Source organism: Bombus flavifrons, chromosome 11, assembly GCF_040668555.2.
Source record: "Bombus flavifrons isolate JBK064 chromosome 11, iyBomFlav1_principal, whole genome shotgun sequence".
NCBI classification, from domain to species: Eukaryota; Metazoa; Arthropoda; class Insecta; order Hymenoptera; family Apidae; genus Bombus; species Bombus flavifrons.
The window spans coordinates 9,476,496-9,492,689 of NC_138452.1; the positions used below are offsets into that span (position 1 = coordinate 9,476,496).

General features: G+C 30.9%; 3 protein-coding genes across 10 annotated transcripts in view; 2 read left to right on the forward strand and 1 right to left on the reverse strand.

The window, feature by feature from the left end:
- Positions 1-7: 7 nt before the first annotated feature.
- On the forward strand, positions 8-4,732 carry LOC138184744 (mediator of RNA polymerase II transcription subunit 25). Of its 3 annotated transcripts, none has more exons than XM_069122999.1 (15): positions 9-176; positions 780-913; positions 1,002-1,047; positions 1,137-1,264; positions 1,347-1,566; positions 1,641-2,232; positions 2,315-2,631; positions 2,751-2,935; positions 2,999-3,161; positions 3,243-3,428; positions 3,502-3,696; positions 3,872-4,057; positions 4,153-4,212; positions 4,302-4,415; positions 4,512-4,732. In XM_069122999.1, exons 1-15 carry the CDS (start codon positions 174-176, stop codon positions 4,650-4,652), a joined length of 2,670 nt encoding a protein of 889 aa, XP_068979100.1. In that variant the 5' UTR covers positions 9-173; the 3' UTR covers positions 4,653-4,732. The 3 variants fall into 3 exon arrangements, with proteins under 3 accessions (XP_068979102.1, XP_068979100.1, XP_068979101.1); XM_069123000.1 differs by lacking the exon at positions 9-176 and adding an exon at positions 183-493; XM_069123001.1 differs by lacking the exon at positions 4,153-4,212 and having other exon boundaries at positions 8-176.
- Positions 4,733-5,009: 277 nt separating this feature from the next.
- On the forward strand, positions 5,010-11,426 carry Pfas (phosphoribosylformylglycinamidine synthase). Of its 3 annotated transcripts, none has more exons than XM_069122979.1 (20): positions 5,010-5,131; positions 5,784-6,062; positions 6,142-6,283; positions 6,353-6,503; positions 6,586-6,976; positions 7,051-7,163; positions 7,241-7,501; positions 7,579-7,652; positions 7,741-7,897; positions 7,982-8,328; positions 8,402-8,638; positions 8,735-8,860; positions 8,929-9,156; positions 9,219-9,417; positions 9,509-9,774; positions 9,843-10,059; positions 10,135-10,314; positions 10,387-10,548; positions 10,630-10,911; positions 11,147-11,426. In XM_069122979.1, the coding sequence occupies exons 2-20, from the start codon at positions 5,794-5,796 to the stop codon at positions 11,320-11,322; spliced, it is 3,978 nt and encodes a 1,325-aa protein (XP_068979080.1). In that variant the 5' UTR covers positions 5,010-5,131; positions 5,784-5,793; the 3' UTR covers positions 11,323-11,426. The 3 variants fall into 3 exon arrangements, with proteins under 3 accessions (XP_068979080.1, XP_068979079.1, XP_068979082.1); XM_069122978.1 differs by lacking the exon at positions 5,010-5,131 and adding an exon at positions 5,514-5,670; XM_069122981.1 differs by lacking the exon at positions 5,010-5,131 and having other exon boundaries at positions 5,725-6,062.
- Positions 11,427-11,433: 7 nt separating this feature from the next.
- The window catches only part of LOC138184749 (alpha-N-acetylgalactosaminidase), a 34,315-nt gene continuing 29,554 nt past the window's right edge, over positions 11,434-16,194 (reverse strand). For 2 of the 4 annotated variants that reach the window (XM_069123015.1, XM_069123017.1), the window contains exons 2-8: positions 14,070-14,231; positions 12,907-13,081; positions 12,658-12,832; positions 12,491-12,585; positions 12,065-12,424; positions 11,823-11,987; positions 11,434-11,742 (exon numbers count right to left, since the gene is read on the reverse strand). In XM_069123015.1, the coding sequence (XP_068979116.1) occupies positions 11,554-11,742; positions 11,823-11,987; positions 12,065-12,424; positions 12,491-12,585; positions 12,658-12,832; positions 12,907-13,081; positions 14,070-14,231 (1,321 nt within the window). In that variant the 3' untranslated portion in view covers positions 11,434-11,553. Of the gene's footprint in view, positions 11,743-11,822; positions 11,988-12,064; positions 12,425-12,490; positions 12,586-12,657; positions 12,833-12,906; positions 13,082-14,069; positions 14,232-14,386; positions 14,506-14,706; positions 14,849-16,194 lie in introns of those variants that run through there. The other 2 variants (XM_069123016.1, XM_069123018.1) reach the window with 2 other exon arrangements.

Sequence of the window (16,194 nt, forward strand, 5' to 3'; positions counted from 1 at the left end):
AATTCTGTTAGTCTGCATTGTGTTAAATCTCCTTCATGAAATACGTATATATACAAATTTGAAGATTTTTTATTGTATTTAATTAAAGTGTTTTAATTTGTGTTAAATCCCTAGAATATTTATCACCAAACTAGTGAAATAAATTTGGGAACCATCATCTTAAAGAAATTACAATGGTTTGTTCTATTTCATGTTTAAATGTTCTGTACAAATCATTTAATAATAATAATAATAGTAATATTAATGTAATAATAATATGTTAACATATTTTATTTCGTATTATATTTGTGATACATGTAATGAAATTAACTAGTACTTGAAAAAATTATACGTAATAAACAAACGTAACCTATAAAACTACCGACTTTGTTGATTGTTTGACAAATGATCAACTACAATATTGAAAAAATCCTGATTTTAATATTAGCAAATATTAGTAATGAATATGAAGTGATATAATCATTGATGTCAATATTTATCTGGTAAACTTGTTGTAAGTCTCACATTACATGCTATAATGCTATTAATGTAGTTTGCAATTAGTAGAAGTAGAACATTAGATAAAGATTTATATTAAAAAGGTCTCAATACATAAATGCATTATTGTGAAATAGGTTTTACTATTTTAAACGTATCAAAGATAAAAATTTTGTTATAAACATATTATTTATTTCTAATGTGATATTTGAAATAGTTATAATTTATGCATTATTTTTAAGTTAAAAATAATATATCACTTATTATATTCTTTTTTACATACTTTTTCTGATATTTTAAAGAGTGGAGTAAAGATGGTTGCTGGTCCTACAGAACATGGCATACAAGCTGATGTGATATTTGTGATTGAAGGAACAGCTGTTAATGGAGCTTATCTTAATGATTTGAAAACAAATTATCTTACTCCTACACTTGAGTAAGTTATGTTTTCTATATTAGATCATATTGAGTATTTTTTATTTTGTTTATAGATGCTTATTAATTTAAGACATTATATTATATAGGTATTTCAGTCAAGGTGGTATTGAAGATAGAGAATATGTTTCTGAGGTAAAATAATGATATTAACCATTTTTATAATATTTCTTACCTTTTTAATTTCTTTGTTCTTATATTTAATAATAAAAATTATTTTTTAGCAAAATAGTACAACGTTATATGGAATAGTAGTATATCATGCTGCTGATTGTTTACCAGCACCATGTACAGAGACTTTTGGACCATATGCAAATCCTCATAAATTACTGCTTGTATTAGAAAAACTAGAGTATGTAAAAAATGTATCAGATTTTTAATTAATGAACTTTTAATCTTATTAATGAACATTGCTGATATTCTTGTTTGAATAGAATGGTTGGAGGGAAAGGGGAATGTTTTGCCAATATTGGAGAAGGACTTGCAACTGGACTTCAATGTTTTGAAGATCTACAATTAAGACGTGAACCAAATACAGCATCGCAGAAGCATTGTATTTTGATTTGCAATTCTCCTCCATATCAAACAGTCATACAAGAATCATATAAATTCGCCGGACACACTATAGAACAGTTGGCTTCACTCTATCAAGAAGTATATTGCAATTAATTGTGTGAATAGAAGTCGTCATTTAAGCCTATATAAAAAAATCATTTTTTTTCTTTCAGAGGAATATTAATCTTTCCATATTATCACCTAGAAAAATACCTGCCTTATTTAAATTATTTGAAAAAGCGGGAGGTGATTTACAATCGTCACAAACCAAAAATTACGCTAAAGATCCGCGACATTTGGTCCTCTTACGTAATTATAATTTAAAAGAAAGACCTGTCAGTCCAACAATTGGTGGAGCTGTTCATACTACACCAGGTACTGCTGCACAGATTCCATTGAGCCCATTGCAGAGTAATGACAGTCCAAATACAAATCAAGTGCAACAGAATATTGCACAACCAACTCAACCTCAAGGTCCTCCATTTAGAGGTCAAACTCCTCAAAATATCGCTTCAGTTCATCAAGCAGTAGTACCAATGGCTGCTGCGATGAACGCTGGTCGACCTCCTTATAATCCCCCAATATCCGCTCCGCCAACTTATCATCCTAATGTAACAAGAGCAGGTCACCCTAGATGGAGACCTTTTGTGACACCAGGGGCAACAGGTCCAACAAATACGCAAAGTAGTGCTTTAATAGCGCAATTAAATCAACCACCTCCTTCAATTGGGCTCAATGTAACTCCATTTGGACAAAGAATGGATGGTAAAAGTGATAGTACTTTGTAAAGTTATTACTTATCCTTGTTTCAAAAGTTAATGTGTTAATGTATATTTTATATCTTTAGTGACAAATAGTAATGTTATGGCTGCAAATGCACAACAGCAACAGCAGCAGCAACAACAGCAGCAGCAGCAGCAATTAACTCAACAACAGCTAAGATTAACAATGCAATTACAACAGCAACAGCAAAATGTCCAGCAACAAGCTCAAATGCCAATAACAGCTCAACCGACGCACGGACAAGCAGGACCGCAACTCACAGTATCCTGTGTGAGCCAATCTATGCCAACTCAAGTACCACAAACAGTTACAGCTTCGCAGACGCAGGCACCTGTATCGTCGGTTACTCAACAACAGCAAGTAACGCACTCTCAGACACAGGTATTTTAAGTTGCTTAAATTATTTATAAGGAGAGACTGTTTTAATGTTGTAATGTTCGAATGTTGATTTTGAAACTAAAGGAAAAGATATGAATCACATTAATATAACTGTTTTAAAGGGTAATGTAACAGGTGGTACAGTAGGACCAGGACCACAAATTAGTACACCACGTGAGAGACAAACGATATGGCAAGGTATTATTGAATGGGTTGAAAAAGCTAAAACAACTCCAGACGCACCAAAACAAACTAGGCATCTTCCGTGTCAAGTTTCCGCAAATTCCAAAGATGGAGATCCAGAATTGTAAGTTTCTGTGGATGTTAATAATCATAAATTGTTATAAATCAATATATTAATATATTATAGGAAAGCTGATACGTGGCCTCAGAAATTAATTATGCAGTTGATGCCCAAGCAGTTAATAGGAAATATTGGTGGAACATATTTGAAAAATTCCAAGTCCGTTTTGTTTCATCCTACACCTTGCGAAGCGTTAGAATCGTTAACAAAAGTTATGAATTCGGGATTTGTTAGTATATTACACTATATGTTTTCAGTACAATAAAAATGAAAAAAATATCTTTAATTACTGATAAAAAAAATATTTCAGGCAGGTTGTGTTCATTTCACATTCTTGCAAGCAGCTTGTGACATAAAAGTACTTATCCTCCTTTACACGGCTGAAAGAAGAACCTATTTGGGATTTATTCCAAATGATCAAACAGGTTTCGTAGATCGTCTTCGAAAAGTGATTCAGCAACAAAAAACATCGCATGCTTCTATGAGACAAGGACAAGTAAGTAAAAATTTATACTCTAAGGTATATTAAATGTTTCTTGATACATTTACAAATATAATTACTATATCAGGCTGGAGCTGCTCAAGGAAACGCAATAGCTGGCACAATGCCTACTACAGGTACTTCTCAAGGAGGTATACTTATGTCACAAACAAATACTATAGCTATGGGAGGAGGCCAAATAACTCAGAACGTAGTTTCTACAAATGCTCCACAACAAACATTAACTTCATCTGCTGGCCCTCAGAATCAAATAAACATGCAGGTAAGGTTTACCACATGTATACAATGAAGTAAAATGGATTTAAAACATATATAATTAGCTTCATACATAGATAATATATTTAAAGAATTATAAGTTAGAAACAAATGCTATCTACATAGACATACACAGATATCAAAATGAAAATAAAGCATTCGTTTTATTGATACGCTGATAGAGTGGTGGTATTACTGGTCCCCAAGTGGCTCCAGCTTCTGGTACGATGATAGGACAACAAAGACCACCATTTGATGACATAGAAATAGCTAGGCAACAAAATTTATTAAAAATTCAACAACTACGGCAAACGTTAGAAGCTGCGCAGCAACAGGAGGCGCAATATAAGTCACAACTGGAAGTAAATGTAAGCCAATAAATATAACAACAAAATACGGAAAAAAACAAAACACATATTAAAATAAATTTCACAGAATTCATATAATATAATTAACTTTATAGATTCAACAGAATCTAGAAGTAGCACAGCAACAGGAAATGCAATATAAACAACAGTTGGAGGTGAACTGTTTTTTAGAAGTTATCATACATTCTGTTGTATAGCTTCGCGCAAATGGGGAAACGAAATAAACGAATAAAATTTGTTACAGGCTCAACAAGCCCAAAGAGCACTAAATCCTGCCGCTATGACGAATCAGCAAGCAAATGCTCCAAGGTTGATGAGGCCTGTCCCGAATATAGGTCTTAGGCATTTATTGCAACAAGTATGGATTATCATGTTCATTATCATAATTATGAATTGGTAATTGTATATCAGGATTAAATTATATCTGCAATTAAAAATAATTTGGATTTTGTAGCCACAACCGCCATATAGACAGGTACTTGGATTGCAGCAGCAAATGGTTCCTAGAGGGCAAATGGCGACAAGAGCTATGGCTCCTGGTAATCCACAAAATCAGCAATTTGAAGATGTCTCTAATTATGATTTTCTTGGATAGATAATTTAAATAAATATTTTTTTTATGGAAATTCTACTGTAAATATTCGATTAGAATAAATTACACGTCGGAAAATACAAGAGCATTTTAATGGTCTTTACTTCCAATATAAATTTTATAATATTTATGTATCTCTAAATATATACACGCATATAACAAAACAATTTATAAAATACATATATTCATTTTTATACGAAAAAGAGAAGTTACTACATATATCAGGATCGATAAATTAAATTAAAATATTGAAATGTTCTTTTATTACTTTTAGATTTTTATCTATATCAAAATTTTTATATCAAAAATGTAGGTATATTATTGACACACAAAAAAGCACGTGGTAAGAAACAGCAAGGTTATGCATCGTTTCATTAATTCTATAACACGTGGAAACCTGTTGCTTGAGAGATCAGAAAATAAAATACACTCTATTTGTATATATTGTATATATGTTGTAAATGAAATATCGTTAATAGCAAGTAACTTTACTTTCAACTATTATTTCGACGATATTTAATACTACATAATTTAACTTAAAATCCTATTGTGCAATTCGATTATTTTATTTGCGTTTAAAATATTTTTTACAATAATATTCTTTCATAGAACTTTATACCCTTGTTTCCTTTTGTTACATGTTTACGAAAATATATTTTTCTATTTGTTTATAGCTAGTACGATAACGCCTGTTTTGTAAAACATGACGTAAATATAATCCAAGTATTATTATTAGTTTCGTTTAAAGATTTTAAATGGTATCAATATCTATATTTCATAATCGAAAATATTCAAAAGTATTTAATTTTTAATTATTTTTAACAATAAAAAATACAGTTGAAATATATAATTTCAGTAGAAACAGAGAATACTATATTGAGTAACATGCTCTTTTGACCTCAACTCATATTTTTGATATTATTGTTATGATACAAGCATACTATTTTGCAATTATTACACTGATAAATTGAGATAATTCACTGACTCGCTTGCCAGTTCACTCTAGGGGGTCTTAATAATTGTAATTAATTATCAGTTTAATATATCATATTATATTGTCACGTTTATTACTCTTGTCCTTTTGTATTGTGTTTTTTAATTCTTTTATGTATTTTATCATTCTGTAATTCTCAGTTTTTAGATCATGGATATTATAAGGTTCTACAAAGTACCTGGATTAAAGTCAGGTCAATTTAAAAGCAAATTTAACAGTCTTATTCAAATAACAAATCTGATCAGTGGTTTGGAAACTGAATTGTGTTACTATATTGAAGTTAAAGAACCTCTGAGTGAAGAAGAATTGGCAATCTTAAAATGGATTTTAACTCCTCCTTTGGAATCACAAAGTTTGAAGAATTCCAGTGCATTTGATAAAAAATTAAATAACTGCTTTATTATTGAAATTGGACCAAGGTAAGATAAGTGATAAAAAAACTAGCTATTTAACAATAATATTTAAAATTGAAATTAAATAATTTTTATATTGTTACAGATTGAATTTTTCTACAGCATTTTGTAGCAATGCTGTATCAATTTGTAGATCTGTGTATTTAGACAAAGTAACAAGAATTGAAGCAGTAACTAGATACTGTATTAAATACAATGGAGTAATTGATAAAGAAATTGAAGATGCTGTGTGTAAATATAACAGTATATATTGAATATAAGAAATATACATCTCTTACATTTGTTTCTTTATTTAGATAACAGATGTACTGCATGACAAGATGACTGAATGTAGATATATGAAACCAATAGAAACTTTTGATCATGGATTTAGACCAGAAAATTGGTTTGAAGTTAATGTCTTGGAAGAAGGAAGAATAGCATTAGAAAAAGTAAATTCGAAATTGGGTATGTATTCAAAATGAAATATAATAAAAGATAATAGGTAATTTAAATATCATTTTCAATATTATTTGAACATTTTATTTAGGTTTAGCATTTGACAATTGGGACTTAGATTTTTACACAGATCTATTTCTTAATAAATTAAAGCGCAATCCAACTAGTGTAGAGTGCTTTGATTTAGCACAATCTAATAGTGAACACAGTCGTCACTGGTTTTTCAAAGGTCGGATGATTGTTGATGGTGAAAAGATGAAACAATCTTTAATCGATATGATTATGGAGACACAAAAATATTCCAATCCAAACAATACAATTAAATTTAGTGATAATAGTAGTGCAATTAAGGGCTTTCAAACAAAAGTTCTACGGCCAATGAAGACTTACACATGTAGTCCTTTCTGTTTGGAAAATGTAGATCAAGATTTGATATTCACTGCAGAGACTCATAATTTCCCAACTGGGGTTGCTCCATTTAGGTAAATAATTTAGAAATTTCATATGATGTACTTCACTCTATGATATGTTTCATAAATATTATTTCAATTTACAGTGGAGCTACAACTGGAACTGGAGGAAGATTGAGAGATATTCAAGGAATTGGTAGGGGAGGATATTACATTGCTGGAACGGCCGGTTATTCCGTTGGTAATTTGCATATTCCAGGTTTGTACTTTATATAGCTTATTTACTTTTATAAAAATAGGAAAACGTCTTCATTAAATTGTCAATCTCTTTCTTAGGCTATAATTTACCATGGGAGGAAAAGAATCTACAATATCCCAACAATATGGCTTCTCCATTAGAAATTATAATTGAAGCCAGCAATGGAGCATCCGATTATGGCAATAAATTTGGAGAACCAGTCATATCTGGTTTTGCTCGTTCATTCGGTATGACGGATGAAGTTGGTGTGCGACGTGAATGGATTAAACCCATAATGTTTAGTGGAGGATTGGGTACCATGGATGCCAATATGTCTCAAAAAATTTTGCCACAGAAGGGTGAGTAGAAAATAAAATTTAAATGGTTTTTTTGTACAATGGCATTAAAAGAAAAATTAAAAATTTTTGTATATCAGGTATGGAAGTCATTAAAATTGGTGGTCCTGTTTATAGAATAGGCGTAGGAGGTGGTTCAGCTAGTTCTATTGAGGTAATTTTATATTCCAAAGAATAATGTAACTGATTAATATACATTCTTAATGATCCATTAAAAATTACGAAATCTATTATTTTGTTAGGTGCAAGGTGATAATAAATCAGAATTAGATTTCGGAGCCGTACAAAGAGGTGATCCTGAGATGGAACAAAAATTGAATAGAGTTGTTCGTGCTTGCACTGAGATGGGACAGCAAAACCCAATACTTAGTATACATGATCAAGGAGCTGGAGGCAATGGTAAATAAACATTCTTAGAAGATCTGGATATTATTAGATCGTATATTATAATGTTGAATCATTAATTGTTTGAAATTACATTAGGCAACGTTCTAAAAGAATTAGTAGAACCAATGGGTGCAGTAATCTTCACAAAGAAATTTGACTTAGGCGATCCAAGCATTAGTACATTGGAATTATGGGGTGCCGAATATCAAGAAAATGACGCAATTCTTTGCAAATCAGAAAGCAGTAATTTACTTAACGAAATAGCAGCGCGAGAAAAATGTCCCATTAATTTTGTAGGGATTGTCACAGGAAATGGGAAAATCATTCTTTCAGAAGAGGATAATTGTGATTCATCGAAATATCTAAATGAGAATTACGAACATAAATCGAGGCACCCAGTCGAGTTAGATTTAGAATTAGTACTTGGAAAAATGCCTCAAAAGGTGAACATGGAAATATAATAAAATAAATTAAATATAATAATGTTTAAGTAATAATCTTTTTGTACTGTTATAGTCTTTTAATCTGCAAAGACAAGTAACTCAGTTACCTGCTATCAAGTTGCCTGTAAATCTAACTGTACAAGGTATCTTAGAAAGAGTCCTACGATTGCCTTCAGTAGCAAGCAAACGATATTTAACTAACAAAGTTGATCGTTGTGTTACTGGACTAATTGCACAACAGCAATGTGTTGGTCCTCTGCATACTCCCCTTGCCAATGTTGCTGTGACAGCAATATCTCATTTCTCTACGGTAAAAAATATAAAAAATAAACAAACAAGAAAAATAAAATCAATCAAAGTTAAACAAAAATGCAGCAAACGCAATACTATGTGTTTTATCCTACAGGTTGGTATAGCAACTTCTATCGGAGAACAACCGATAAAAGGCCTCGTAAATCCAGCAGCTGGAGCCCGTATGACCGTAGCAGAAGCGTTGAGTAACTTAGTTTTTGCACAGATTTCAAATATACAGGTAATTTATGAGTATGTATTAATTTAATAAATTTTTATTCTTAGTATAACTTATTTTTATATATTTAGGACGTTAAATGCAGCGGAAATTGGATGTGGGCTGCTAAATTACCTGGAGAAGGTGCAGCTTTATATGATGCATGTTCTGCTATGTGTTCAATTATGAATGAATTAGGAATCGCAATTGATGGAGGAAAGGATTCTCTTAGCATGGCTGCACGAATTGAGGAGGATGTTGTCAAAGCGCCTGGTACACTTGTGATTTCTTGCTATGCTCCTTGTCCCGATATACGACAAGTAAGTTGAAATTACTTTTACTTTTATATTTAATGTTATTTTCTATTATATTTTTATTATAGGTTGTTACACCCGATTTAAAAGCTCCTGCAGCTGGAAAAAATGGTTACATATTATTTTTAGATTTATCAAATGGAAAAAGTCGAATTGGTGGCACAGCTTTGGCTCAGGTTTATAAATCCCTTGGAAACGAAGTTCCAGATGTACAACGCGTTGACATGTTAAAGAATGCTTTCAAAGCTATTCAACAATTAATTGCAGGTGACTTAATAACTAAAGTAATTTATGAAATTCATTCTTTTATTTCAATGGAGGAAATTACTAGTATTTGAAATACTTTCCACTACAACAGAGGGAAAAGTACTAGCAGGTCATGATATTAGCGATGGTGGACTTATTACATGCCTGCTTGAAATGTGCTTTGCTGGTATATCTGGAATGAATGTGAATATTTCTCATAAATCAGGATCTCCTATTGAAATTTTATTCACCGAAGAAGTAGGATGGATACTAGAAATTGATTCAATAAATTACAATTATGTTTTGGAAGTATTTAACCAGTTTGATGTTCCTGTATATTTAATTGGACGATCGGAAGGATTTGGATTGTCATCGAAAGCATGTATTTTATACATTGCGTAAATTTACAAAATTATGTTTATGTAATAGATATTTTATGTCCTTAGATAAAAGTTCAAGTACAAGAGAAGATTTTTCTGGAATCAACAGTATTACCGCTAATGAGTCTATGGGAAGAGACGAGTTATCAATTAGAATGTCGACAAATGAATGTTGAATGTGCACTTCAAGAATTCAGTGGATTACAAGATAGAACTGCACCATGCTATAAATTAACGTTTAATCCTGACGTTAGATCTACGGCAATTTACAAACATTTATCTTGTTAGTAAAGATTTAATTCGATGCAAAATTTAAAAATTGCTGGATCGTATTTATATTTGTTTGCCATTTCTTCAGCAAACATTCCAGTTGCTGTAATAAGAGAGGAAGGCATAAATGGTGATAGAGAAATGGCAGCATCTTTGATAGATGCAGGTTTCGAAGTTTGGGATGTTACAATGCAAGACTTGTTAAAAGATAAAGTCACATTCGATAGATTCAGAGGAGTTATATTCCCTGGTGGTTTTAGCTATGCAGGTAAATTATTAATAGATTAATTTTTGTTTTACAAAATGGAAACGAATAAAAATTAATTTAAATTTATTTCAGATGTTTTGGGTTCTGCTAAAGGATGGGCTGCGAGTCTTTTATTCCATCCATCTCTTCAAAAACAATTAAAATCATTTATTTCTCGAAAAGATACGTTTAGTTTAGGAGTTTGCAATGGATGTCAATTAATGTCTTTGTTAGGATTGATAGGAAATGAAGACGGTACTATTGCATCATTAAAAGAACATGTTTATAAAATTATTAAATACAATTAACGTTTTTAATTGCTTTTTTGTGTTGTAGATGATACTAAAGAACCAGATATTTTTCTAAGTCATAATATATCGGAAAGATTCGAATGTCGGTGGAGTACTGTTAGAATTGATAAATCGCCATCGATTATGTTAAATGGAATGGAAAATAGTGTCTTAGGTGTATGGGTCGCTCACGGTGAAGGAAGGTTTACATTTAGAAATAATGAGGTTTTACAGAAATTAAAGGGAAGTCATTGTTTAGCTATTAAATATACTGATGATTATGGTAATCCAACCGAACAATATCCACTTAATCCTAATGGAAGTACAGGTATTATTTCTTTTAGATTATATAATATTAAAAATAGGGGTTAGCTACATAACATGATTCGTCTTTAAAATCTTTCATGGAGTTTGTCTTTTTATAAATCTACAAAGATACTTTAATTTTGCCTTATATACAACTATTCATTTGCAAATAATAAAAAGGAATAATAATAACGAAATTTTATCTGGTTATATACAATTAATCCTGTGATCTATATAATATTTATGATTAATTACAGAGGGTATTGCTGGTATATGCTCTGCGAATGGACGACACTTAGCAATGATGCCACATCCTGAACGCTGTTCACAAATATGGCAATGGCCTTGGAAACCCTCTAATTGGGAGTATACTATTTCGCCATGGCAACGCATTTTCGACAATGCATACGCGTGGTGTGTAACAAAAGATTGAGACAATAACTTTTTTTTATAATATCTTGCATTAATGCAGTCAGTATGTAAATAATGTAATCATATATTTTCTAAATAATCTATATCACGTTGTTTAACAAATCATAGAGTATTACAGATTACAAAATTCTTTATTTCCTACTTTCTTAACAGAGTATGGTAACGTTCTTTTATCAAATATTACAAAAAGAGAAGTAAATTACAGATTAAATTCGTTAACACTTAGTTCGTATTATTTAAATGAGTTCTGTCTAACCTTGAACAATTGATTTGATGGCGTAAATTGCGAAAATTGATTTGTGGAGAAAATATCCTCTAAATGTAAATCGCACCGTAATATCACAACTCCAGAAGGATTAACTTTGACTTTTATTTTTGTTTGCGGCGTTAAAATGCCATAATTCACATCTTCATATAGATCCTACAAATATGAATGGTTACCTTTAACATTTTATTACAAACGGTCAAGCGAAAATTTGTATTAAGTTTTTAATTACATACCTCTACATTGTATCCTCCAGGATATTGTAACCCGAGTTCTTTTAATGTAACGGACACATCAGACGGCGTACCATCCGTTCTTCTGTTTACGAACGCTATGGCGTAAGAGTAGTAATTCTGATAAACGGGAGTTATAGGTCTTGCCCAAATTTCAATACCTTTGTGCTGAAATTATAATAAAGTTTACATACATTCGAGTTTCAATCATTTCAATTATTCACATAAGAAATGAATTTACTAACTTTATAAATTCGTCGACCCTGTATACCTAACGGGTCTTGATCTACAGCAATGATTTTTCTATTTTGTAAAATAGCTTTGTACTCGGGCCTAATTGTTCGTAGATCAACGGACATTAATAGAGGCGCCGCTAATATTGCCCATAACGCCATTTGCGTTTTGCTTTGCTCATAACTTAGTCCAAAATTTCCAATAATTAACATATCAGGATCATTCCAATGGCCAGGACCAGCATTTGGTACAATTGCATCTTGATTATTTCCATAATAATCTATTATGGTCTCTAAACTATTCCACGAATCTTGTATATCATCAAAATTTCTCCATAAATTACAATGTTCTGTTATAGCAGTGAAATTTGGCTAAAATTTTGTGCAACTTAGAATTTTGTAGCTTTCAGTCTACAGTGATATTATATCAGTACCAACCTGCATGCCAGCATAAATTTGATAAACTGGCCAACTGCAGGAATATACCATTGGCCGACCAGTTTGGTTTAAATAGAATCCAAATTCAGGATATCCTATAATTTTTCATGAATTATAAAGTTAGATCTCTTTCAATAAACATGTAATTATTGATATTTTAATTATACCTCTATCCATCTCTGAAGGATGTGAATAACATCCATCTAATTTTACATAATCAACATCCCATGATGCAAAAGTAAGAGCATCAGTTTCTAAGTACCCCAATATTCCAGGATATCCAGCACACGTGTAGTTACCAAAATCCTCATAAATTCCAAACTTAAGACCTTTTGAATGAATCTATATAACAGAAATACATAACAATAAGTTTGTAATTCTTGTGGCAAAAAGTTGAATGGTATATTAAAACTTACATAATTTGCAAGATTTTTCATACCATACGGGAATCTTTGCCTATCTGGCACTAGCTGACCATTAACACTTCTATCTTTCTCCAGCCAACAATCATCAACATTGATATATTCATATCCAACTTCTGCATAGCCTTCTGCTACAACAATGTCTGCCATTGTACGAAAGAGCCGATCACTATAAAGTATAAAAATATATTCCTCATAATTTTAAACAGATTCATTTCTGTTAAATTGTAATTTGCAATTCATTATATCTTAAAATATGCTTCACTTGTAATATATTAATCTTTTGTTACTAATAAAACTCCTTGGACTAAGATACAGATTTATATAATGGCTATAACATAGCTCTAAGTTAAGTTATTAAGAATCATTCTTAAGGTCAGATAATGATGAATCATATTTAATATCTTGCAATTTATCCTAATTGGTATCTTGTGAATTGAATAACTATAATTTCATGATTTCAGTATTTCCATCTTTGAATATTTTCAATATGATATTTATCTTTTTTTAAATATTCTATTATTATTGATGTTGAATAGTTTAATAATGAATATAATAATAAACAAATTACTATAGATTTAAGAAAAAATATACAATTTTGAAAGTGTATTTGATATTATAAATAAACACATTATACAACAAAACAATTTAAATGTATATTAAATTAAAAATTCTTCATATGTATGTCTATAAATACAAAGAAGCTAAAAATTCCAATAAAATATATTTAACATATGTTTTTTGTGACCAAAAGCATTTCAAAATGCAAAAGTATTATTGCATTATATTTACATAAATAATGAATAATATTTTATGTTTAAAACAACATTAAAACAAAAAGAAAAGTTTCAATGTTTGTATATTTACAATCCAAAAAGAATTCATAAGACACTTATAAATCATATTTCATATTTTTTCTTGCTACCATTAACAATTAGAATTTGTAATATTAATCTGTAGACATAAAGGTATATAACAAAGATGCTAATGAAGTTTCACTTTATCTTTAAGAATCACATTATAATGTTAAATATCATTCAGATAGAGAGTAGATAATGCTCCAATGTATAACATACTCACAAATATCAATTGAAACAGGCTTGCGAAATTCAATTAAAAAAAATGTGCAGAAAGAAACAAAAAAGAACAACGTTTACCTGATACAATTATCTGGATCATTTTTGCAGTCTGTGTTACACCTGAATCGTTCCCAGGCAAGCCAGCCCATGGGTGGTGTTTTCACCAGACCATTTTCAAGGGCCAATGTCAAATCTGCCACTGACACAATCAAACACCATATCCATATAATCTGCGACATTCTGCAAAAACGAACACGTTTCTTTCTAACTATTTGAAAAGAAAAACTTTCCACCAATTTTTATAAAACACCAAACACTAAATTATCACTGATTTTATGACTCCGGTAGCATAATGCTTGGAAAATCTCGAATAATTTAACAAAAAGAAGAAACACCGTCGGACTCTAAGTAGCAAAAAGATCTGATCATTAGGAGCAAAGCAGCATCGCCATCCACATCCTGCACGGCTGTTTGCAGACTGATCTGATATAAGACCTCCAAGCCAAGAGTACTTTCACCCAATGCCCCATTTCATTTTTACACACAATCACCGCGTGCTTCAGTAGTGTGAACATTGATTTCCTTTCGTACACATAACGAGGCGGCTTCGTATACTAATGTATTAAATCGTCGTTGTAACTATTACAGTGCAATTACGCCTAACAAAGACAATCGTAGCTATTTTATGTCGCAAATCTCCTTCATCTTTGATTACCTCGAGCGATCGTTGTACTTTGCAAGTGCTACATGTAAGTTTCATGAGGATAAACTACATGATGCTGTTACGATTTTACAGTGGGGACACTACGATTCGGCACTCGGCAGCTTTATAGTTTTAACACGTTCCATGCCGCCATGAACGGCTGTCAGACGTCAATATTTCTAGCGCATGTAAAACAATTGACGGAATGTATCTTCGATGATACACGTGGATTAATTTGAATAGTGCGACATTCAACATATTTAATAACAGAATTGTGTGAATGCGTGTACTGCATCCTTAAAAATATGTATGATGAAGTTATCAAATTATATTGCATAGCATTGTCGTTGGAATAAGATTGCGTCGCTTGTTTGTACCAGGCTTTAATCTTTCGGTGCACATATTCTATAAATTCTTTTCAACTGAAAATATTTGATTTTCAATTACAAATTATTTTTATATTGAATTGAAGGATGTATTTTTCGAGATATTTTAATGGGAAAAATCTATTTTGTGGAAACATGATAAGAAGTAAAGAGAAAAATAGTCGTTATGTAATAATCTGGTGATTAAACGGATGAATGGTTATTAACTTCGAGCCTCGAAGTTCGAGGAAGCTGACAAACGTTCATTCGAGAATTACAGCGGTTTACGAGACTAGGAATGTTCGTATACGAGTTGCATACGCGAATATAAACTTGACATTTCAGTGACTGAGAGGGATAACGAGTAACGAGACATGTTGGATTTCAATATAAGGCGGACGCTTGGAACGCGCAACTTTAAGATTCAAGTATTATTAGCTTGGAGAATATGTGAAAAAGTTACAAAGATGAAACATAAAGAGATGTTGTAAAGATTATATAAAAAAAAATTGTTTGCCTTGTATGTATCTACAAAGAAATGTCATGTAGTTTTTTATCTATTATTTATTTTTTAATCATCGTGCAAGATAATCTTTTATGAAAAGCAGAAATGTGTTTAAAAAGTGATGGAGGAGTTATTTGGAGCCCAATTCTTGGTCTCCACCGGTTTTACGGCAACTGGCAACGTAACTTTCCATACTTTCATTTTGATTATTTAATCGAATGGAAAAATCAATAGTAGTAAGATGACTTCAGATATCCTTTTATCGACTGATGATATTGTAGTGATATCGATTTAAAAATATTTCCTAATTAAAATTCTGTAAACAAGAATATGAAGTAAAATAATGATCCTAAAAATTTTAATATTGCAAACGAAAAGAAAATTGCAAATAAAAAAATTATATGAAAATATGGATGCTTTTACAATCGTAATAAATCGATAACACTATTGATTTTTAATACATATTCAAATGATAATCAGTTTATAAATCTTTTTAAGAGATTTTGATGATATATTAAATTTCTTCTTATTAAGTAAATAGTTGGATTGTTATTATATAACCATCATTATATGTGATCTAAATAAACTCGATTTAATAAACTCAATCAATAAAATCTTTGGCATTTATTA

Coding starts and splice junctions, on each gene's coding strand:
- LOC138184744 (XM_069122999.1), top strand. Junction 1,265..1,346: donor CTTGTATTAGAAAAACTAGA/GTATGTAAAAAA, acceptor TTGTTTGAATAG/AATGGTTGGAGGGAAAGGGG. Junction 4,213..4,301: donor AATATAAACAACAGTTGGAG/GTGAACTGTTTT, acceptor AATTTGTTACAG/GCTCAACAAGCCCAAAGAGC.
- Pfas (XM_069122979.1), top strand. CDS start 5,794: ATGGATATTATAAGGTTCTACAAAGTACCTGGATTAAAGTCAGGTCAA. Junction 6,977..7,050: donor ACTGGGGTTGCTCCATTTAG/GTAAATAATTTA, acceptor TTCAATTTACAG/TGGAGCTACAACTGGAACTG. Junction 9,775..9,842: donor GATTTGGATTGTCATCGAAA/GCATGTATTTTA, acceptor TTATGTCCTTAG/ATAAAAGTTCAAGTACAAGA.